At 42.8% G+C, this 23,525-nt stretch overlaps 1 protein-coding gene across 2 annotated transcripts in view; it reads left to right on the forward strand.

Annotated features, from left to right (window-relative positions):
* The first annotated feature begins 7,981 nt into the window (after positions 1-7,981).
* The window catches only part of Patl1 (PAT1 homolog 1, processing body mRNA decay factor), a 31,076-nt gene continuing 15,532 nt past the window's right edge, over positions 7,982-23,525 (forward strand). Inside the window, exons 1-9 of one of the 2 annotated variants that reach the window (XM_051146173.1) lie at positions 7,982-8,123; positions 9,866-9,977; positions 16,545-16,762; positions 17,197-17,277; positions 17,761-17,955; positions 18,867-18,968; positions 20,161-20,250; positions 20,733-20,950; positions 22,516-22,605. In XM_051146173.1, the coding sequence (XP_051002130.1) occupies positions 8,109-8,123; positions 9,866-9,977; positions 16,545-16,762; positions 17,197-17,277; positions 17,761-17,955; positions 18,867-18,968; positions 20,161-20,250; positions 20,733-20,950; positions 22,516-22,605 (1,121 nt within the window). In that variant the 5' untranslated portion in view covers positions 7,982-8,108. Of the gene's footprint in view, positions 8,124-8,614; positions 8,638-9,865; positions 9,978-16,544; positions 16,763-17,196; positions 17,278-17,760; positions 17,956-18,866; positions 18,969-20,160; positions 20,251-20,732; positions 20,951-22,515; positions 22,606-23,525 lie in introns of those variants that run through there. The other variant, XM_051146174.1, reaches the window with a different exon arrangement.

Consider the following 23,525-nt stretch of genomic DNA (forward strand, 5'->3'; position numbering starts at 1 on the left):
CTATACAATATAAGTTCATCTTCAGAATTGTTTTTTTGTTTGTTTGGTTTTGGTTTTGGTTTTGGTTTTTTGAGACAGGGTTTCTTTGTGTAGCATTGGCTGTTCCTGACTCATTCTGTAGACCAGGTTGGCCTTGAACTCACAGAGATCAACCTGCCTCTGCCTTCCAAGTGCTGGGATTAAAGGTGTGTGCCACCATGCCCGGCCAGAATTGCACTTTTAACAATTAATTTTTTACATGTGGGTGTTTTACCTGCATGTTTATCTGTGTACCTCATGCACGCAGTACCCATGGAAGCCAGAAGGTGTCAGATCCCTTGGGACTGGTGTTACAGACAACTGTGAGCAGCCTTGTGAATGCAGGGTCTGGAACCTGGACACTCTGGAAGAGTGGTCTGTGCTCTTAATCACCGAGCCATCGCTCCAGGCCCATCTTCCAGATTGCCAAAACTACACATGATAAAAACACTATCTACCTCTCATCAGCTGGAGGTCCCGCTGACAGCACCAACAACCCTTTGTTTTGTAAAATACATTTTCTTTTGTTTAGAAAACCTAAAATGTCATATCCGTGGGGGAAGAAGACCAAACTGGAGAGACCAGCTCTAGTCCCATCATTCTGATGATGCAGACGTTCACTCTCACGGGTTCCCTGCCATGTACACTAGCAGTCCCACTGGAAATGCCCGTCACTCAGGGTCTGGGCTGAGTTTCACATTATTATGTATTCCTTTCTGGTCAATGTGGCAACTCTTAAACTCTTTTGCTTTTCCACTGATGCCCCCCATGCCCCAGGCTTTGCTCAACCTCCTGTCCATGAGGAGAATGCTGTCTTTCTCTTTCAGACCTAGGTGATCAATGAACATCTTCTCACTGGCTGTGTGGGGACTAGCCCTTGGAATCCAGTCATCACTCTGTAAAGAAACTTGAGGAACATAAGAAACACCCACAGCTGAGTACCTCAGCTGAGAACCTCAGGTCTCCCAGATGACATACTGCGCCAACTTCTAAATACTATGTCAAGCCTCAGGTGATTCACACTCCCAATGAATGACTGACCCTCAGCCTGCAGGCAGCGCCAGTTGATGGCCCATGATGTGCAGATGTGCAGATGAGCAGTTCCCGAGACGTCATGGTCAAGTTCTAGATTCATTAGTAAAATAAAATATAACTGTTTTTTTCATCCACTGAACCCAGGATGGTGTGCTGTACACATTTCATAACTGTAACAGTCACCGAAGTTAAACATCAAAGTTATATAATAGACAACTTAACTCCATAGGGAAGAAACACAATGCTAGATAAATATCAAAACTCATTTTGAATACACCAGTGACACATACCATGTGCTCTAGGCTGAAAAATAGCTTCCCAAAGCTATCCAGATGCTAACCAGAACTTCCTAATACATTTCTGTTGGGGGCGGGGTGGGGCTGCAAGTTCCACAGCTGCCAGAGAAATGAGCCACAAGAAGGAAGAAGGAAGCCCAGGTCAGCCTGACTTAGCAGGGCTGGTTCAAATTTCTGGAGTCTGACCCCAGCAGTTTATGTTTTACATATTTAAACACATACAAATTCCAGGAAAAGGTTTCCTCATGACAATTATCACAAACTTAGGGCATAGCTACAATGAAACTCCTTTTCAAAGTACATTTGTTTTCCAACGTACCTGTGACCTCTTTCGTATGAATGTGTTTTGCCAGGCTGTGGCTGTGGTGGCACGTACCTTTAATCCCAGCACTCAAGAGCAGAGGCAGAAGGCTCCAAGCTAGACCAACCTGGTCTACAGAGTGAATTCCAGTATAATGTGTTCTTTTGACTGGAAAAAAAAAAAATGCTCAGGATAAGAGTCTAGGGAGGAAGGGTTTATACTAAGCAGAATAGTAAACTTTGGGGGGGGGGGGGAAATCATGGGACCTCTTTCATAATGATAGGTTCTATTGACTGGAAAACAACGCTCAGGAGTCCAGGCATTTGGGTGAAGCCTGGCTCTACAGAATAGGAGAAACCACCAGGCTATAAACAATATCCATTCCAGCCTCCTGAGTGGAAAGCACGTGTAAATCCCTTGCACCAAAGAGAAAGGCCGTATCTAACATTTCTGGTTTCTCTAGTGTTTATCTGTAAACATGGGAATCTAGTGCCCTCTACACTTGACTTTGAAGAAGAGATTTTTGAAGATAAGATTAAAGCTCCTGGGATGGGAACATTTTTTCAGGTATACCCAATATTATGACAGAGTTTTTCATAATAGAGCGTGGCAGAAGGGTGGGGAGAAATGTGACAATGTAAGTAGAGAAAAAGAGAAAAGTTATGCTGGTGACTTTGAAGATGGAATATAGAACCACAAGCTATGGAATGGAGGTAGTTTTTAACAACCAGCAGAGATTTAAAAATTAGAATAAAAGGCAGGTGTATGGTTGCCATATGCCTAAAGTCCAGAATTTAGGAAGTAAAGGATGAAGGATCAGGAATTCAAGGTAAACCCTAACTGCATAGCGAGCCTGAAGCCACCAGTTGGACTTCTTCATCTACCTTTCACTGCCTCTCAATAAAGCCATCATATTTTGAGACAAGTAAAGGATTATCCACTTAGTATGTCAGGGCTTTTACGATCCGTTTCTGGAAATGCCTTCAGACACATCCATGATGTGTTCCAGTAAACTCTCAGGCATAACTGGGCGTGGTGGCGCACGCCTTTAATCCCAGCACTCGAGAGGCAGAGGCAAGGAGGATCTCTGTGAGGTCAAGGCCAGTCTGGTCTACAGAGTGAATTCTGGAACAGCCAAAGTTACACAGAGAAACCAGGTTCTAAAAAAAACAAAAACAAACAAACCCAAAAATCTCTTAGGCATTTCTCTTGTGTTTGGTTGTGGGTTTGTCTTAACTTTTCATTGATTGCTTGTGAATTTTTACATCATGTACCCCAATCCCACTCAACTTCATATCCCTTTGTATCTGACTCCACCCTTGCCAAAAAAAAAAAAAAAAAAAAAAAAAAAAACCCGCTCAGTGGAAGTTGCAGTGTCACAGTGTGTCCCATTGTATGCCCCTTTGCCACACATCTTTACTTGCACTTGGTCTGTTTCAAGGCCTCTGGCTTCTGTACACTATCAACACTGGATCCTCACTGAACTCAGATATGCTGCTGTTGCCCTGTGTCACTGAGATCCTGCAGCTTTTGATTTGCACAGTGGGCCCTTTCACTTGTTCCAGCAGTTCTTTGATGGGGTAGATGTTGAGGTGGGCCCAACGCAAATGACTGGGTCTGGGCCTGGCCAGCAGCTGAGCTGGTCAGCTCTCAGCACCCACACCACTAGATTTCAGGCATTTCTTTCTTTCTTGTTTTTGCTTGTCGTTTTGTTTTTCAAGACAGGGTTTCTCTGTGTAACCCTGTCTGTCCTGGAACTCATTCTGTAGACCAGGCCACCCTGGAACTCAGGTATGCAGCAGTCTCTACCTCCCAAGGGCTGGGATTTAAAAGTGCACCCCCACACCAGGTTTAGGCATTTCTGAATCTAGTCAAGCTGACAAGCCCAGCCATCACTAGCCTTACAATTTGCTTGTTTTCTTCATTAAACATTTACTTGTGTGTGTATGGGCACTGCATGCATGCATGTGTTGTGGCGTTTGAATCCACTGGGAGAAACCAGAGACTTAGAGCCAATTCAAATTTCGATTAAATGGATTTATTCTTACTGCTAGCAAAAGGATGCAACCGTAGAGCCAATACAGCATGTGGCTCTGAATTGGGGTAGGGGGTTAAGGTGAGGTTTTAAGGCAGACTTCAGATAAGTATATTTTAGTCATATCCATGGAGTCCACAGCTGAGCAGGAAAGTTGTTTTACTTCCCTCGGTTTTTCCTTATTTTCCCGCCATATCGTAGTGAAAGGACCATTTCATCCTTTTCCCATAGAGATAGTTTTACAGAAGCAAATGTCGCTGTTAATACCCCACGGCCCATCATCCTATTCTTGTCTCAGCTGCAGGCCACTAGGATCTCCCAGGCATTCCAGAGCAAAAGATCTATGGCCACAAAGAGATGCCTGGTTCCACATTAAGTTTCTTTAGTCATCACTCAGGCCTCAACACTCTAATGACTGGGATAAGGTAATCCATTTGGGGGCACACAAAAACACTGTGCTATCAGCTTAGGACCGGCTATCACAGCCTCACATATGTCTGCACACCACGTATATACCTAGTGCCCTCAAAAGTCAGAAGAGGGCATCCAATCTCCTGGAACTAAAGCGACAGTTGTGAGCCAACCTGTGGGTGCTGAGATTTGAACCCAAGTTCCTGGAAGAGCCACTAGTGCTCTTAAATGCTGAGCCATATTTCTGGACACCCAATATTGTTTCTGAGACAGGGACTTACTATGTAGCTTTGGCTGGCCTAGGACTCATTATATAGAGCTGGCCTCAAACTCACAGAGATCCACCTGCCTCAGCCTCAAGTACTGAAGTGCCACCACATCCAGCTGTTTTACAAGTTTTTTAAAATGCATGTCATATGTATAAAGTAAATAAGATTAACTTTAAAAATTGGGGAAAACATAAATCCAAAGAAAGTTGATATTGTTGTGAGATATCCACCAGAGAAGACTACTTGGACATGGTTGGTTAAGCCAACAGAAACTCTTTGTTAGCTGGCCTGAGACCACAATGGATGTTTAAGACATCAGTACAGGGCTGGGCGTGGTGGTGCACGCCTTTAATCCCAGTCCTGAGACTTTCTCAAGGTGAGCTTTTTTTTTTTTTTTTTTTTTTTTTGGCGGGGGTGGGGGGGCTGGGGGGTATGGCGGGATTCCAGACAGGGTTTCTCTGTGTAGCCTTGGCTGTCCTGGACTGGCTTTGTAGAGGGCTGGCCTCGAACTCACATCAGTCCTCCTGCCTCTGCCTCCCGAGTGCTGAGATGAACTTTTAAACACAAAAACCACACCCTGGGTTGACACACTTCAGTTAGCAAGAACAGTTAGCCGAAAGCAGAACTACAGAAGCCGAAGAGGAAGGTCAGTATAGACAGGGACTTTTCCCAGTCTAGGAATGATGATGAATTAGGTCTTTGTTCTTGCTTTGGCAGGTGTTGTTACCTACTTACATACTGGGTTTCAGGGCCTGAATAATACTTTCATTGTCCTTAGTTGTGCTAAGGTCTGGGGGCCTAGAACAGTATGGTGATGTCTCAGCTTTGTTTCTTTTAAGGCAGGATCTCTCTCATGTAGCCCAGGTGATTTCCAACGTTTCAATAAAATATTCTCTCTCTTTTTTTTTTTTTGGTTTTTTAAGACAGGTAGGATTTCTCTGTGTAGCTGTCCTGAACTCACTTTGTAGACCAGGCTGGCCTTGAACTCACAGAGATCCACCTGTCTCTGCCCTCTAAGCGCTGGGATTAAAGGCTGGCTTGATGTCAGTTTTTAACTTAAGACCATTGCCTACATTCATTACTTCTATGTTTAAAAACCAGTTTTAAGGGCTGGAGAGATGGCTCAGAGGTTAAGAGCATTGTCTGCTCTTCCAAAGGTCATGAGTTCAATTCCCAGCTACCACATGGTGGCTCACAAACATCTACAATGAGATCTGGTGCCCTCTTCTGGCCTGCAGGTCTACATGCAGGCAGAACACTGTATAATAAATAAATAAATCTTAAAAAGCAAAACAAACAAAACAACAACAAAACCCTTTTACAGTACCTAGAACATTTGCTGAGCTGTCCTGGAACTCATTCTTGTAGACCAGGCTGGTCTCAAATTCAGTGATCTGTCTGCCTCTGCCTCCCAAGTCTCTGGGTTAAAAGTGTATGCCAACATCACTCAGCTACATGTCTTTAATTTCTGTCCTCCATTGTATCTCTCCAAGTACTTTGTCTGAATATTGCTTATAGTTCACTTACATTCAGAAAGAGACAGTTAAGTTCTGATTGTGAATGTGACCAGATCCCAGGGAACCACTGGGCACTCCAGTGAGGGATCCCTGTGGTTGGAGTATTTCAGGTGCTGACAGCCGCAGCACCTTCTACTGGTAGTCCTCATAAAACAGGAGATGGAAACTGAATTTTGGATTTGCACAATTCCTTTGCTGATTTTAGAACCAGCTTCTTCAGGCTTCCAACAAAGAAAGCACCAGGTTTCAAAGAATCCTCCAGATGACAGGGCCAGATTAGGGACTGCCAAAATAACACAGAGAAATCCTGTCTTAAAAAACTTAAAAAAAAAAAAAAAAAAAGAAAGAAAGAAAAAAGAAAAGAAATAGCCTTTGCCACATCTTTTCACTCCGTAACTTGCTAGTGCCAAGCACAAATTGCACCCTCTGAAACCTGAGTCAAAATTAACTTTTCCTCATTTAAATTGTCTGTTCAGGTATTCTGGTCACAACACAAAATTAATAGTAGCAAGTCAACAAAAGCACATTTTGTAACTGACGGGTGGCAGGGTTACGAGATTTAGCTGTGGGCCACAGTTTGCTAGCTCTTGGTCTACATGCCCTCTCAGTACTTAGGTAATTGTTAAAACTTGCTACCTGGCACGTCAAATTTTGTTTTATAATTCTTGAAAACCAATTATCACTTTACCTTGCCTCCTCTTTAAGAGTGAAGTCTATTTACTCTTATTTTGGCACAGTGACTAAGTGATCAGATTTGGGAATTCAGACACCTTAGCTGCCAACTTTGCCACACTTTCCAATGGGTGGCTTAAGGCTACCACTTGTCTCTAACCTTCAGGTTCCTTATCCGTATGGTGGAGAACGTAACTGCCAATTCCATTACTAGTTGGTGAGGTAGATATAATCATATCCATTTTATGAAAGGAAACCTCTAGGGTCAGGTGTTTAGGGAAAAAAAAAGGCATGCCCAGTCTTTCACAGCAGTGAAAAAACAAACAAACAAACAAAACCACATATCTTTCCCACCCGGAACTTCTATTTTCAAATCCAATTCTTCTAGTAAGCTAATACAGTCACAGTACCATATTAAGGAATTTACAAGGCGAATCAGGTGGTAGTGGCACTCCCTTTTAAGCCCAACACTCTTCAAACAGACGTACTCTAAATCTCTAAGTTCGAGGCCAACCATGTCTACAGAATACCAGGACAGCCAGGGCTATAGAGAGAAGCCCTGTTTTAAACAAAACAAACAAAAAACCAGAAAACACCCAGGTAAGGGAAGAGAGGGGAGCTGGCTCAAACAGGCTCCTGGGGCATACACCAGACACGCTAGAAGCAATAAAGCAATAAACCAGCAGACTTCTAGAACCAGGGTGCTGGGGCCTGCAAGCTGAGCACACTCTGCCGGGCTTGATCCTAAGCGGAAATGGTTGTGGCTCTAAGTCGCACCCAGGCTCACGGACCTTACTGCAGTGACCCCCCAGGCTCAGGGTTGCGCGGCCCGGCCGGGTAGTATTCTCCCGCTTCCCACGCGCCTGAAGAGCCAGGCGTCTAAAAATACCACCTTAGATAACCTTCCTTAAAGGTGCCTCCGGCTTTTTCCTAAAAAACAGGCGCCGTCATCACTGTGACCCCAATCAATCACAGCCTCGGTCTCCCGCAGATTCAGACCGCGGCCCGCCCCTTTACAAGAACACCACTGACTTTCCGTATTATTCCCCTTCATAGACCAAGTCAAGGCACCCGGAGAAGGGCGCTGGACGTTAAAGAAAATCACCCAAGGGTAAATCCCCGATTTTCTCAGCTGAGACACATGCTGTGACATCTACAAGGCTTTTCTCCGCCCAGTCAGTGACGCGAACCTCGTGACTCAAAGCACGCCGCGAGGTTGCAGCGGACAGCACGGAGGCGGAGCCCCGAGCTCAAGATTTCTGAACCGTCGCCGACGGCCCGCGCGTGCGCAGTGTCTCGCCTCGGGATCTCCTTCCCGCCTCTCACACTAGGAAGCCAAACGCCAAATCTGTCCCTGCGCAGCCGCCGCCGCCGGAGCGCCTGCCCAGCCCGAGGCGCGCCTGCGCACGTCCCCACGCACGCTCCGGCGTACGGCGGCGGCCAGGGGTCGCGAGCCGGTGGAAGACCCGCGCGCGCGGAGCAGCCCGGGGAGTCGGCGCTTCTTTCCCTCCCTCCCCCCACTCCCCTCCCCACTCCCTTCCCCCCTCCCCAAGAATGTTCCGCTACGAGGTGAGTGGCTGCGACCGGAAGTGACCCCTCCCTCGCCCGCGCGCCCCTTTTTTTTTTCCTCTGCCGCCCGCCGCGCGGGTCCTGTGCTGCTGAGGAGGGGGCAGGGCGCGGACGGCTGGGGATCCCGTATCGGCCGCGGGGCTCGGGTGGGGCCCGGAGCACACCTCGAGGGGCGGGACTGGCGAGAGCCGGCCGCTGGTTTGCGGCGGGGAGGGCCCGTTAAGTGCGGTAACCTGACCCTCCCTACACTAGCGCCTCTGCTCCCGGAGCTGCCTTGGAGACCAGCGTTGCTCTAACCCGGTGGCTTTTCCTGAGGCAAAATCCCCGGGGAATGCCCACGGAAGCATTTCCCGCCCTGCACCCGGAACCCCTTCACCCCGACTACGCACCCCTGTACGTTTGGGCAGCCGTCAGGTGGAAGGGCCACTACTGGCCCTGGGGCTGAGACTTTAGTCTGCTTGTGAAGAAGGCGCGGAGTGGGGAGGGGGGCGTGTCCAGCAGAAGTTTCTTCTAGGTGAGTGGAGGAAGAGTGTGGGTTTGGTGGTGTCCGGAGACTCGAGCTGTTTGCTGACCGTCATTTAGGGCTGTGTGACCTTGAGCAACTCCTAATCTTGGGGCGAAACAGATTGCAGATTTATAGTTTAAAGGGCTGAGCTAGGGAAATCCTCTCTAAGCAGAGCCATCTTGAATTGGTCAAGTAGATCATTGTGATCTCGTAGAGAGTTGCTAGAAGTTGCTTCTGGTGTAAAGGCAGTTGCAGTTCTTGCTCTTTGGAAGTTTGAGAGGACAAAGTTTTGGTAGAAAGGCCCTTAAAAGTTCCCAGGTGAGTTATATCACAAGCCGTGCCACTGGAATGTGAAATTCCAATTAGGAATCTTTGAACACTGAGAACAGTAGGATACTTGATTTTTACATTTGTGACTCAACTCACTTTGTGTAGAGTTGAGTCTACTCTACATGAAGAGAAAAGATGAGGTACCTTGAATAGAAGTTGTCAGAAGCCAAGAAAACGTGATGAACTGAATAAAACTGAAGTGGGAGAAATGATTGAAATTAAAATATACCAAGTATGTCTTGTCATCTTTACTCCCTGGAGGCTAAGGCATGAGGATCAGGAGTTCTAAGCCAGCCTGTACCTAGAAAAATAATAACTAAAACAAAATAAGGTAGAACATACCCAAGATGTTATGGAGATTCTAGCTTTTATTCAACTTTCTACAGTCTTTGCCTTGTTTGATCTTCACACACGTTTCTTTAAATCAAGTTGTATTTGGCTCAGAATTAGTTTAAGGCACCAAGATTCAATATCTAGCACAGAGCCTGAGACATAGTATGCCGCCAAAACGTATTGCTGAATTAATTTAAAAAGTGAGTTTTGCGGCCTGGAGACATGGCTGCTCTTTCAGAGACCTGGGTTCAATTCCCAACACCCACGTGGCAGCCCACAACTGTTTGACGGCAGTTCCTTGGGACCTGGCAGCTCACAACTGTTTGACGACAGTTCCTTGGGACCTGGCACCCTCACACATACATGTATACAGGCAAAACGCCGATGCACATAAAATTAAAAAATTGTTCATTTATAATTACCACCATTTCAGGCAGTGGTGTAAAGGAATTGTGCTTGCTTATCTACAAAAAGTTAAGATGTTATAGTAATTGAAAAGGCCTAGACATAATAGGATTTACTTTAAATTACTACATAAATGTCAGGAAAAAAAATCACCTTTCTCTTTTCATAGTCTTTGGAGGATTGTCCTCTGGATGAAGATGAAGATGCATTTCAGGGCCTGGGAGAAGAAGATGAAGAAATTGATCAATTCAATGATGATACATTTGGGTCAGGTGCAGTTGGTAAGTGCTGTCTGTGTGGTGTCTTTGTTGAGTTTATCAAGTGCTTTGGTCTTAGTACTTTGTACTTAGTACTTTGAGTTCTTCTGTGTGTGCATGCATGTAAGTATGGGTAAGCATGTACCACAGCTGTCTTGTGGAGGCCAGAGGAAATCTTTCAGAAGTTGCTTCTCATATTCCACCTTGTTGAGACAGGATCTCTCTCATTTCTTCCACAGAGTTACATACTTCAGGGTAGGTGGCCCAGAGATTTAGGTCGTTCCTGTGTCTCCATCTCCTGTCCCAAAGTAGGAGTATTGGGATTACAGGTATTGACCCATGTGTCCAACTGTGTTCTGGAGCTTGGACTCAGGTTGTCAGACTCGTGCATAGCTTGGTTTTATCTGCTGAGCTGAGTCTTCTTCCTGACCCAGCTCTGTTCTTATATAATGGCACAGCCTTCACTCAGTGTTGCAGCTCATGTTCTGTCCTGCCCACCTGGGCCTCTTTGCCTCACCTAAAAATGTCAGGTGTTCCCAATGCCTGTGACTCTAGGTTGCCAATATAAGGAATTTAAATAATTGAAAAAGTAGACCTTTAAATGAGTTTGAAAAATAATCCGGAATAAAGGACATTTATAGAGAATGTAAGGAGAACAAATGGACTTTCAGAAGATTTAAATTCTAGTATGTAAGGTATATTTTAAAGTTCTTCCACAGTCAGATGGAGGAAAAGGGGGAACACCTAAAGTTCTAGGCTAGCCTAAGCTACATGGAAAAAACCCTGTCTCAAAAAAAGGGGAACAAAGTTTTAGGTCATTGCTAGTATATTGCATAATAATTTCTACTGTCTCAGTGTTTCCTCAGTACAGTAAAAACATATTATTCAAAGAATTTTGGTGATAGAATGTCTTTATAAGTTAATAAAGGTACTTAGATTAAGTTCAGAGAAAGACTAACAAGCTAAAGTTTATACTTAAAAAAAAAAAAGGAACAAATAGAGTATACAGATGAACACGTGGAACGTAGATATTCCTGTTTCAGCTGTCGGAATGCAGCAGTGACGGTGTTTAGATTGGGGGCATGTAAATGTTTGCAGTTCTTTGGAATTGCCAAAGTTCAGTCTGTACAAGGAGTGTTCCAAGTTAAATAATAGAGAAAGCCAGGAAAAATACAGCAGTAGTAGGTACTCCAAGGTGTTCAGTATCAAAATCTTTAAAAAAACCGTACAGTGGATTTAAACAATTTATACTCTTCAAGTCTCATGGAATGAAGTGACAAAAATGGAAAGGTTTGCTTTTGTCTACCATTTACAAAATTCAGTAGAAAACCAAAATGGTCATGGAGGAGAGTAACAAGAAATACACTCACAGTAGAAGCAATGCTCAGCAGAGACGAAAATTAAAAACCTTTGCAAGAGAGCCAGAGTTCAGGAGATGAGATTGTCCAGGAGAATGACATGATCCAAGATGCTGTTGTCTGTCTCCATGGAGATAGCAAAGGAAGCTATGTAGAATAGAATTACAAACACTGAGAAGTGATATGAATTGCAAATCGTATTTAGGAGGTAGTTTAGCAGTAACCCCTAAAATACAATAGAAGCTGCAAACAGTATATACTTGTCTTTATATTTTTCTATTAAAATACTATACAGGATGTTACTGTTTTCAACAAGTTCTTCAGTATTAAAATGCATATGATAAACATACTTTATTAAGATGAGGCAGCATAGAAATCTGTTCTCAGTTTTGAACCTTGACACGATTTTACCTTCTCACTGACACTCAGACTTTTGGCAGTGTCCCCCCTCCAACCCCTTGCGTTTCTATTTGTCTTCACAAGATAGGACCACTGACTTGAAAAGAGCACTACACTAGAGAGAACTATTTTATGTGCTCAGGGAAGGGTGCATAGTGAAAGAACAACTAGCAGATTGTAGCTTGGCCAGCTTACTTTGCACCTGAGAGCGAAAGGGTGATTAAAGACTTCTTTGCCAACAAAGATGATAATAGAGAAAAGTTTCCTGAAAGTCTGTTCTTTCCATTCAGAGTTTGATGTGCTTGACTTGTAACTGAATTTCTTTTTCTTTTGTTTTTGGTTTGGTTTGGTTTTTTTGAGGCAGGCTTTCTTTCTCTGTCCTGTAATGCACTCTGTAGTTCAGGTTGGCTTTGAACTCAGAGATACTCTTGCCTCTGCCTACCAAGTACCAGTGCTAAAGACTAGTAAACTGAAATTCTTAATTCCTTACAACATCTTTATTACAGAAAAAAAAAAATGGCTTCTGAGTTGATCTGTAACTTCTTTGGAAAACCATTACAGATACACACAGGTGTTTAAACCAGTGTGTAAAAGGTTGATTTGATGATTTGTAATTTGTGGAGTCAGCACCTTGAGTAATACCTTTTAGCATGGTGGGTACTTCAGGTCACTGGCTACGAAAGTTCTGATGTCACCTTTCTGTAAGAAACTTAACCTCTATCTTCTGCATTTAAAAAGTTTGCATCAAGCTGGTCTTGGTGGTACACACCTGTAATCCCAGCACTCTGGGAGACAAAGGCAGGAGGATCTCTGTGAGTTCCAGGCCAACCTGGTCTACAAATTGAGTTCAGGGCAGCCAAGGCTACACTGAGAAACTGTTTCTATCTCGGAAAAAAAAGAAAAAGAAAAAGAGTTTGCATCATCTCAGGGTAACAAATAGTGTTATAGTAATCCCTATTCATTCTCTAAAAGTAGGTTTATACTTTAAGCTGGACACAGAGGTCCATACCTGCAAAAGCAGGCGGTTCTAGGACAGCCTAGAGAGAGAAGCCCTGTCTTGAAACCACCCCCACCCCCCACCAAAAAAAGCTTACACTTACCTGATGGTCATAGGCTCCAGTCTCAATAGTTAATACTTATTATCAGTCTTTACAGCAGTCTCTGTTTCCTCTGTACTAGGGATTGAACCAACACAAGCCAAGTGCTTTACCACTAAGCTATATCCCCAGCCTCAATGTTGTCCCAGTTTAACAGATAAGGAAACACAAGTCACCAAGGGGTTCTGAAACCATAAATACAATTAGTGTGAACTACTGGTTGTAGTATAGATGTATTTGGGGAAGTCTGGAAATCCACTTTTATTTGGAAGAGCTGCCCTGTTTGTTATCTCATTAGCTGTTGTAAGCTTAATGACTTAGATGACCTCCACTTTTTGCTTCAAGTATGGTCTTCAAGTATGGTAAATTTTTTTGGAAAAAGTTCACTTGGGGTACTCATGTTTATTAGGTAAAGGAATAGCTCCTTCCTTTTACTGCTCTTCTTATCTATTTGATCAATAGTATACTTCAGTCAAATATTGGCATAGAGCTAAACAACTATTTTTAGTTTATTTGTGTTCGTGTTTTAGTTCATTTGTATGTATTTGTTGTGTGTAAAGGTGCATATGTGTGTTAAGTTTTGGGGGGTTGGTTTGTTTGGGGGTTTTTGGTTTTTCCAGACAGAATTTCTCTGTGTAGCCCTGGCTGCCCTGGACTCACTTTGTAGATCAGGCTGGGCTCTTCCTCCCAAGTGCTGGGGTTAAAGGTGTGCACCACCACCGCCCAGCTATGTGTTAAGTTTTTAATTTTGCTTTTTATTATGTGTATTTTGTGTGGTGTGCATGTGTGTTCATGTTCACATGTGTGAGCATATGAATGGAGACCAGAAGATAATGTCAGGTGACTTCCTCAGTCATCTTCAACTTTATTTACTGACATGGGGTCTCTGGCAGAATCCAGAGCTTACTAGTCTTATCTAGCCAACTTGGTCCCAGGATTTGGACCCACCATTTCCAACCACCCTGGGATTACAGATGAGACACCCACTAGGTTTTTTTACGGTTTGCTAGGGAGTTGAACTCTTGATTTCATGTTTGTGTAGCAAGTGCTGCATAGACTGAGTCATCTCCCCAGTTCTAGTTACCCCTTTCTTACGTTTCATGATTAGCTACTTGATATTATATATATCATATATATTAAATATTTTTAAAATAGTTTTTCAAGATAGGGTTTTTCTGTGTAGTCCTAGTTGTCCTCGAATTCACTCTGTAGACTAACATGCCCTCAACTCACAAGAGATGTATCTGCCTTTCTCTGAGCCGAGTTTTGGAATTAGAGGCGTGTGCTACCACCACATGGACGAATTGTATAATTTTTGTCTGAAGTGTATTTTTCCCTTTTTGAGCACAACAGGGTCTCTTTTCAGAACTTCTCATAATAAAGTAGCACCTTTCCTATAAGATGACATTTCAAGAAAAAGTGTTACTTGACCTTGACCATTCATTTGGTTAAGGAGCTGAAAACCCTAGGTGAAAGGTGACCAGTGTATAGAGGCTTCAATATGTTTACAACTTTTCCCAATAACCTTTTTCTAGTGATACAAAGTAATCCATAATAGCTGGGTGCTTTTAATGCCAGCAGTCAGAGAGGCAGGCCAATCTCTGTGAGTTCGAGGACAGCCTGGTCTATAAAGTAAGTCCAGCATGGCCAGGGCTAAACAGAAAAACTCTGTCTCAAAGAAAAACAGTGATCCACAATTTTAAGGATAACCTTAATAAGACTAATATGTTCAGATTTTTCACAGAGTTCTGAAAGAGCAGGCTTTGAGTTCTTTGACACCAAAATCTTGAATTTGGAATTCCTTCCTGCTTTGCTTTTTGGATGATTAGCATTATATATGTGATGCATTTTTATTTGATAAATAATACATTTTAAATACATTGCCTGGTCCTAAAAGCAAGATAACCTTCATAAATACTTAAGATTCTAAAATATGCATCCTGTCTCCTACAGTATTGTTTTAAATCATTGGAAAGCTTTTCTAGGGAATAAGCTAAATTATAGTTTGTTGATAGAATGGAATCATATATGGTGCTTAAAAAGAATGAGAGGGGCTGCAGAGATGGCTTAGAGGTTAAGAGCATTGACTGCTTTTCCAGAGGTCCTGAGTTCAATTCCCAGCAATACATGGTGGCTCACAACTATTTATGATATGATCTGATGCCCTCTTCTAGCCTGCAGTGTACATGCAAACAGAGCACTGTGTATGTAATAATAAATATATAATATTTAAAAAAAAAAAGAATGAGTGGGGAAAAGCAGTAGTTACGTCATGTATTTGTACCCAAGAAGATATCCAAGATACATTGTACTGAAGCAGAGTTAAAATTTTGGTTCTGGTGCCATCTTTACAGTGTGACTTGTCTTTGGCCATCTATTTATTTACATTGTTAATCTACCTTTTTTCCATGCTCTCGTAGAATTTTCTTCTAATGCAGTGTCATTTGTTTCTTCTTCTTCTTCTTCTTCTTTTTTTTTTTTTTTTTTTTTTTTTTTTCCTGTTTGAATGAAGGCAATGTAGGGTTAGAATCCCTGTTGTGTACACTGGATCCTGTGTTCTAAAACAATGTTTGTCATATAGTCAAGGCTTAACAAGTACTGAATAAAATAGATTTAAAGGCTTAGATTCTAAGTGGTTCAGGCTTGGATAGCTCAACTGATAAGGCTCCTGACCCTGAATCTGAGATTCTAAGTGGTTCTTAACCTTCCTCACACTGTGACCGTTTAATACAGCTCCTCCTCGTGTTGTGGTGACCATCATCCATAAAATTATTTTCATTGCTACCTCATAACTATAATTTTGCTACTGTTACAAATCATAATGTAACCCACAGTTTGGGTTAGAAAATGATGGCAGTTAAAATTTAAGAGAAATTCTTGAGTTAGTACTATAGGTTTTTACTTTTTCCTGAAGTTTTTGCCTGAAACATCATAAAAATCACAAAGCTAATATATAGTAGTATAAAGCTCAATCTGTCTTAAGTTTAGAAATCAGTTTCAGCCAGGTAATGGCACACACCTTTAATTCCAGCACTTAGGAGGCAAAGACAGGTGGTTCTCTGAGTTCAAGGACAGCCTGGTCTACACAGCGAATTCCAGGACAGCCAGGGCTACACAGAGAAACCTTGTCGTGAAAAACCAAAAAAAAAGAAAAAGAAATCAGTTTCAGACTAGAGTTTAGACATCTTTACTTAATACTTTAAGCTGTTGACCCAGAAGCTTCACTTTTGAGAGTGTGTGTGCATGCGAGTTCCCACATGTGTGTCCAGGTGCATACCCTTTTGTGTGTGTATAGACCGGAAGCAGGTGTCAGATCCCTTGCAGCTGGTGTGCCAGACACCTGCAGGACCCCTGTCTTGTTATGCAGGTGCTAGGATCCAAAGTCCAGTCTTCGTGGTTATACAGCAAATACTGTTAGCCACTAAGCCATTTCTCCAGACCCCCAGACCCCCTGATATAATGTATTTTCTTTGTAGTAGTGAAAAGTTCACCTTATGTATGCCGTATCTGCTTACAGAACTTAAATATTTTAACATCCTTTTGTTTGTATAAGATAGTTTTTTGGGGGACAGGGTCTCATTGTGCTACTCTGGCTAGTCTGGAACTTGCTTGTAGGCCAGGCTGACCCAGAGCTCACAGACATATGCCTGCCTCTGCTTCCCTGGTGCTAGGAGCAAAGACAGGCAGCACCCTGTCCAGCCGAGTACATTTTTTACATGAACTGACCTGTCTTACAGATGATGACTGGCAGGAAGCACATGAGCGCCTGGCTGAACTGGAAGAGAAGCTTCCTGTGGCAGCTGATGAACAAACAGGCAATGGAGAGAGGGATGAGATGGACTTGTTGGGTGACCATGAGGAGAATCTAGCAGAAAGGCTCAGTAAGATGGTGATTGAAAATGAGCTAGAAGATCCTGCTATCATGAGGGCAGTGCAGACCAGGCCGGTTTTACAAGTAAGTTACTCTGATTTGGGACTAACAATAGATTAATAATTAAAGTGCTGAGCTTTGTCATTTATTTTCTGTTTAATAACAGAATTACATGTGCCATAAAAAATAATTAGTTGATCAGATCAGGTGGCTCATACATGTAATCTCAGCACTCGGGGGCTGGGGCAGGAGAACTGGGGCATGCAGATAGCTGTAGGTTGGAGTTAGCCTAGCTATTTAGCAAGTTCAAAGACAGCCTGTGGGACAGAATAAGACCCTATCTCATAAAAGAAAACAAACCAAAAGGTTGATAATTCCTGATATTGGCAAGTTATAGATGAAGTTGGGGAGTCATGTGTATTCTGGGTCACTGTGGCTTATTCCCACGTTGTTGAAGTCCACGTTTGAGAGCCACACCATTCTAGACTGTGTGTGTTTTCCTTTTTTTTTTTTGGCAGCCTCAACCCGGAAGTCTGAATTCTAGCTTCTGGGATGGGTCTGAAGTGCTGAGGCGAATCCGTGGACCACTGCTTGTTCAGGTATTAAACATTTCTTCTTCGTGTAAAATGACTTGTATCCACAGATAAGTAGGCTCCTCTTGTCATCCTTTTCTTGCTTTAATCATATACAAGTATGTATCATTCACCAGCGTTTCCCGCACTGCTCATGCTCCCTCGTCAGTCCTCAGGTTAAAGACAGAGGGAGTTGCTAGAATTCATAGACGTCAGTATATAATTTGAGTTAGTTAAAACCTAGGCAGAGCTGCAGATCAAGGGCAGATTGTTGGACAGTGGTGGGACACAAGGCCAAAGGCTGATTATGAAAGGAATTTTATGAGAGTGATAAAATTGGTGTATGTATTTTTCAAAAGTCAGAGAATTGTACACCAAAGGGTGACTTTCATTGTGTATGAGTTAAAATTAAGATAATTTCTCAAGGTATCTTTGGCATCTGTAGAGATTATTAAAACATTGCAAGTTAGCTAATTTCTCTGTATGCTTTTTAACCACTTCCTCAATTAGGAAATGCCTACGGTGTCTGTATTAGAATATGCCTTGCCTCAGAGGCCTCCACAGGGCCCCGAAGATGATCGGGACCTTTCTGAACGAGCTTTACCAAGGCGATCAACATCACCTATCATTGGAAGTCCTCCTGTTAGAGCTGTTCCTATAGGCACCCCACCTAAGCAGATGGCTGTTCCCAGCTTCAACCAACAGGTGCCTTTTATTAATGTACACAGCCCAGGATATTGGGAATCTGGGCAAAATTATTTGGGATACTGGGAGGAGGGTGGACGTTGTGGGTAGGCATTAAAAGAATAGCCAATTAGAGAACAAGTTAGAAGTGAGACACTTTCCCTAATACCATTTGTTGCTGCTGCTGCTGCTGCTGCTGTTGCTGATAACCTTTTAACTGGGGGAGAAAAGAGTAGTTAGCCACATTAGTACATACGTCCTTTTTTAAGTGTTTTGCTGGCTGCCGGGTACATTAGCAGAAAGATGACTGAAAGCTGGGGGGAGTGGGAACACTCAGCATTGTCCACATCCCTTTTTACCTTTAAGATATCCCTGCTTTCCCTAGAGCCTGTGCAGTCCTGTTCCATAGACTTTCCTCCACCTGAAACCAGCAGCTGAAAAGGAAGGCCAATTTGGAAGGTATGGGGGGAGGGTGGTGTTGGTATGGCCTAGTTAGGCTCAATACCCTAAGAAATGGTGGAGTCACAATGTATCACAACATTGCTGAGCATGGCGGCCATATCACTGAGGCTTCAGAATAGGACTTAGTTAATCCTCCAGCTTTCTTATCATTCCTTCTCCCTTACTATAACCAAAACATACCCTCTTGGAGAAAATCTTCAAGTCAGAATATCTGCTGGTACTTCCCTCACATAGCATGGAAGGGTGGGGACACTGGAGAATTAGCTAAATCTTCCTCAGTTAAGATGAAACTGATTTGTGAGAGGAAGTGACCAAAGGTTCTGTGTTTAAACCCATAGCCAGAGCAATTTGCTTAGAAGTAGGGCTTTGCATTGAGTTCTGTGTCTCTACCAGTACTTGAGGGGAGGGAGTATAGGAAGGCAAAAGACTGATTTCATTGAATGTAGTTGTGTATGTGTTTGTCCTAATAGATTCTGTGTCCAAAGCCTGTTCATGTTCGGCCCCCACTGCCACCACGTTATCCTGCTCCCTATGGTGAGAGGATGTCTCCAAACCAGCTCTGCAGTGTCCCGGTATGTCACTTTATAATGTGGACTTAATATCACCATTAGTATATAGTAGAGCTGACATTTCCTAGATCATATGCATTCTTTTTTTTTTTTTTTTTTGAGACAGGGTTTCTCTGTGTAGCCTTGGCCATCCTGGACTCACTTTGTAGACCAGGCTGGCCTCGAACTCATAGTGATCCGCCTGCCTCTGCCTCCCGAGTGCTGGGATTAAAGGCATGCACCACCACGCCCAGCCATATGCATTCTTTGTAACTCTCGAAGGACAGAGGTTTTCTATTTCTTGCCACTTTAAGAGTCTAAGCTCCCCATGCAGTAGTGGCGCACGCCTTTAATCCCAGCGCTCGGGAGGCAGAGGCAGTCAGGTCTCTCTGAGTTCGAGGCCAGCCTGGTCTACAGAGTGAGCTCCAGAACACCCAGGGCTACACAGAGAAACCTTGTCTCGGAAAAAAAAAAAATCTTAAGCTCAGGTGGGCATTGCTATATATGCCTATAATCCTAGCACTCAGTAGACAGAGACAAAAGAATTTTGTTTTTGTCTTTGTTTTTCAAGACTGGATTTCTCTGTGTTAGCCGTGGCTGTCCTGGACTCTAGACCAGGCTGGCATCGAACTCACAATGATCCGCCTGCCTCTGCCTCCCAAGTCCTGGGACTAAAGACAAAGGTGTGCGCCACCACGCCCAGTGACAAAAGGATTCTGTTTGTTTTTTGAGACAGGGTTTCTCTGTTGTAGCCTTGACTGTCCTAGACTCACTTTGTAGACCAGGCTGGCCTTGAACTCACAGCAATCTGCCTGTCTCTGCCTTCTGCATGCTGAGATTAAAGATGTGTACCATCACACCACACCTGACAAAAAGATTCTTAATTCCAGGCTATCCTGGTCTACATAGCAAGTGGGTTTCAGCCTGCCAGTTTGAGCTACTTAGCAAGACTCTGTCTCAAAAAAAGGAAAAGCACAGAAAGATTCTAAGTTCATTTTTATCCTGTGGTTTCTGCTGGTTGAGCCTTTCATTCTGCTGCTTTTTTCTGTCACACAGACACAGTGTTTCATAATTTCTAGCGTTCTTTCTGATACAAGGTTCTCCAGTTTGGGAGTTTTTACATCTAACTTTATACCAAGTTTACACTCAGTTTGCTTAATAGATTGATTTGCTTGTTCCATAGCATGAACATTATTTCCCTTTTTTGTGTCCTTAGAACTCCTCCCTGCTGGGCCACCCTTTTCCTCCTAGTGTTCCTCCTGTCCTCAGTCCTCTGCAGAGAGCACAGCTTCTGGGAGGAGCACAGGTAAGCCTCCGGTTAGCCACACCCATAAAGATTGTCCTACTGTGCTAAGATTCACTGCTTGATAGCTTTTTCTTTCACTGTTAGCTACTTCTCCCAGCCCCCTCCCCCATGTTTTCTTTATTTTTATTTATATATACATATATATACATTTATATTATTACACATGTATACAGTAAATACCTACAGCATGAAGAACCACAAAACAATCAGGCATTATATAAATGTTAATTTTGTAGTGTTTTGGATATTTGTATTTGGCAATCTTGTCAACTGAAGTTATTAATGGAAACAGTATTTACTTTTTCATGGTACATGCCTATATTTCCAACACGTGGGAGGCTGAGTTAGGATTATGTGTTCTACACAGGGAATTCTCCAACAGCCTGAAATACATAATGAGCCTCGTCACAAAGTGGGTGGAGTGTCACAAAGCAGTGAGGATTTCTAATTCTTTTATGTCAAAATGTTGTCCCTCTTTGTAGCTACAGCCTGGACGGATGTCTCCCAGCCAGTTTGCACGGGTCCCTGGATTTGTTGGTAGCCCACTGGCTGCCATGAATCCTAAGTTGCTACAAGGACGCGTTGGGCAGATGCTTCCCCCAGCACCAGGCTTCCGTGCCTTCTTTAGTGCTCCGCCCCCCGCTACACCACCTCCACAGCATCCTCCTCCTGGCCCGGGACCTCACCTGCAAAACCTAAGGTATACAAAACACGCCTCTCTTGACCCATTGTCAGCCAAGTCCCATTTAGTTTTATAGTGTAAAGGTTTTATAATCTCTTATTTAGTTTTATAATATAAAACTCTTAGGATGCTTTCTCAGTACAGTGTTTGAGAAGTCCCTGGATTCTTAGGCTTCAGAGAACAGCCTGAGTCTTCAGGCTATCCACTGCCCTCAGGAGGGTTATGCTTCCTTTGCACACGACAGATCAGCTGCTTGATTTTCTTTCTTTTTTCTTTTTAAAGATTTATTTGTTTACTTTATGTATATGAGTCCTCATGTATGTACAGCTGTATGCCAGAAGAGGGCATCAGATCACATTATGGATGGCTGTGAGCCACCATGTGGTTGCTGAGAATTGAACTCAGGATCTCTGGAAGAACAGACAGTGCTTTTAACCTTTGAGCCATCATTCCAGACCTTTGTTTTACTTTTCCTAAAGTTTCACTTCATACCTATTTTGTAAACGCTCATGCAGTAAAACACACTGCTACAGACTGAAGAATTACCACAGATAAAGTAACAGATGGAGACAGAAACCGAGAAGCTAACTAATCTCAGTGCCAGCTGAATTGCTTGTTTCTACTATATGGTTTTATAAGGAGACAGACTTGTTTTCTACTTTAGTAAAATTGTGTCTTATTGTATAAATCATGTCAGTTCATGTTCTCAAGAGAATCATCACTAGAAGATTGTGTGTGTGTGTGTGTGTGTGTGTGTGTAAAATTAATTTTAATCCAAGGAAGTGACTGGCAAATTGGAAACTCATTTAACAGGCTAGAAACTGAGTCAAGTATGTCAGTCAGCAGGCTAGAGACCCAGCAGAACTTCATTTCCTGTCTTGATACAGGTTTCTTTTCTGAGTGACTTCTGTTTTGGCTGTTAGGCCTCCCAGATTATGGAGGGCAATTTCTTCAAGTCAGCTATTTGTAAATGTCTATAAAATGCTTTTGTGGCAGTGTCTAAACCAGTGTTTGGTTAAACTTGGATATCATAGCCAGTCAGGTTAACGTGTAAAAGTGTATGGGTAGCAGTTAACTTTACTGATACATACACACACACACACACACTCACACACACACACACACACACACACACTCACTCACTTAAAGTTAAATACATTAAACCTATTAGGAATAGAAGAATTGTATTGTTTTACTATTAGTGCACTGAGTATTATTTGTTTGTTTGTTTGTTTTTGAGACAGGGTTTCTCTGCACCTTGGCTGACCTGGACTCACTTTGTAGATCAGACTGGCCTTGAACTCACATCAATCCACCTGCCTCTGCCTTCTAAGTGCTAGGTTCAAAGGTGTGCACCACCACGCCCGGCTGTGCACTGAGTTTTACAGTCATCCTCTTGGATTTGAGAATTGGTCATTGTGGAAGAAATGTAAAAATACGGCTTTCACTTCTAAAAGTCTGTTTAGAATATACTGGCCATCCCTTGATAAACCCATGTGAACTTATCTGGTATAATGACAACCTTTTTAAAAAATGAAGTCATTAAGATGAGGGCCATTTTTCTTTTTTTCTTTTTTTCCTAGACCTCAGGCCCCAATGTTTAGACCAGACACAACTCACCTTCACCCACAGCATCGGCGTCTGTTGCATCAGAGGCAGCAGCAGAGCAGAAAGTGAGTATTCAGCTGACATGTAAGAAGAAGTTGTTGATGTAAGGGCTATCTTTTTTTTTTTTCTTTTTTCTTTTTTAAAAAAAAAACTACATTTACTTAGTATGGAACTTATTTTGTTGTCCTAAATGCTGTCCTTTTGTTTTATTTTACCATATTTATTTTATGCTGTACCTGTGCTTATACATACCTGTGGAGTTCAGAAGATAACTTTGCAGGAGTTGGTTCTTACCTTCCACCAAGTTGGTTCTGGGGATTGAAGTCATCTGCCAAGTGTCCTAACCCACTGAGACTTGTTGCTTATCAATTTTCTTCCAGCCTATGGATCCTAGGAACTGAACTCAGGTGCCAGGCTTGGTGCTAAGCACTTTAAAGACTGAGCCATCTGCCTGGTCCCAATGATCCAATTTTTGTTTCTTTTTGTTTGTTTTTTAAGATAGGGTTTCTCTCTGTAGCCCTGGCTGTCCTGGACTCACTTTATAGACCAGGCTGGCCTTGAACTCACAGAGATCCACCTGCCTCTGCCTCCCGAGTGCTGGGATTAAAGGTGTGCACCACCATGCCTGACTCAATGATCCAATTTTTATCAGTGAATTCATAGTTATAGTTACATTGACCTTAAGTCATTGTTTGCATTGAGTTCTGACATTTTATATTCTTTATCAAATTTATAATCACCTTCTTAACTACCTTTTTCTTTGTCATGAGTAATAGTCTTAACACAGTAGCTAGCTTTACCTGTAAGTGTTATGTGAGACCACTGTCACTCTTTTCCTCACATTATTTCATCTTCATTCAGATGCAAACGTATTTTTATACATGTGGCCCTGGCTGTGTGGCCGATCTATGGTAGGCTTTGAAAACTAAAAACAGCAAGATATGTAAAGCCTCTATCTTCTGTATCTATCCAGTCATTCTGTAAG

Source organism: Acomys russatus, chromosome 5 (genome assembly GCF_903995435.1).
Source record: "Acomys russatus chromosome 5, mAcoRus1.1, whole genome shotgun sequence".
In the NCBI taxonomy this organism is placed as follows: Eukaryota; Metazoa; Chordata; class Mammalia; order Rodentia; family Muridae; genus Acomys; species Acomys russatus.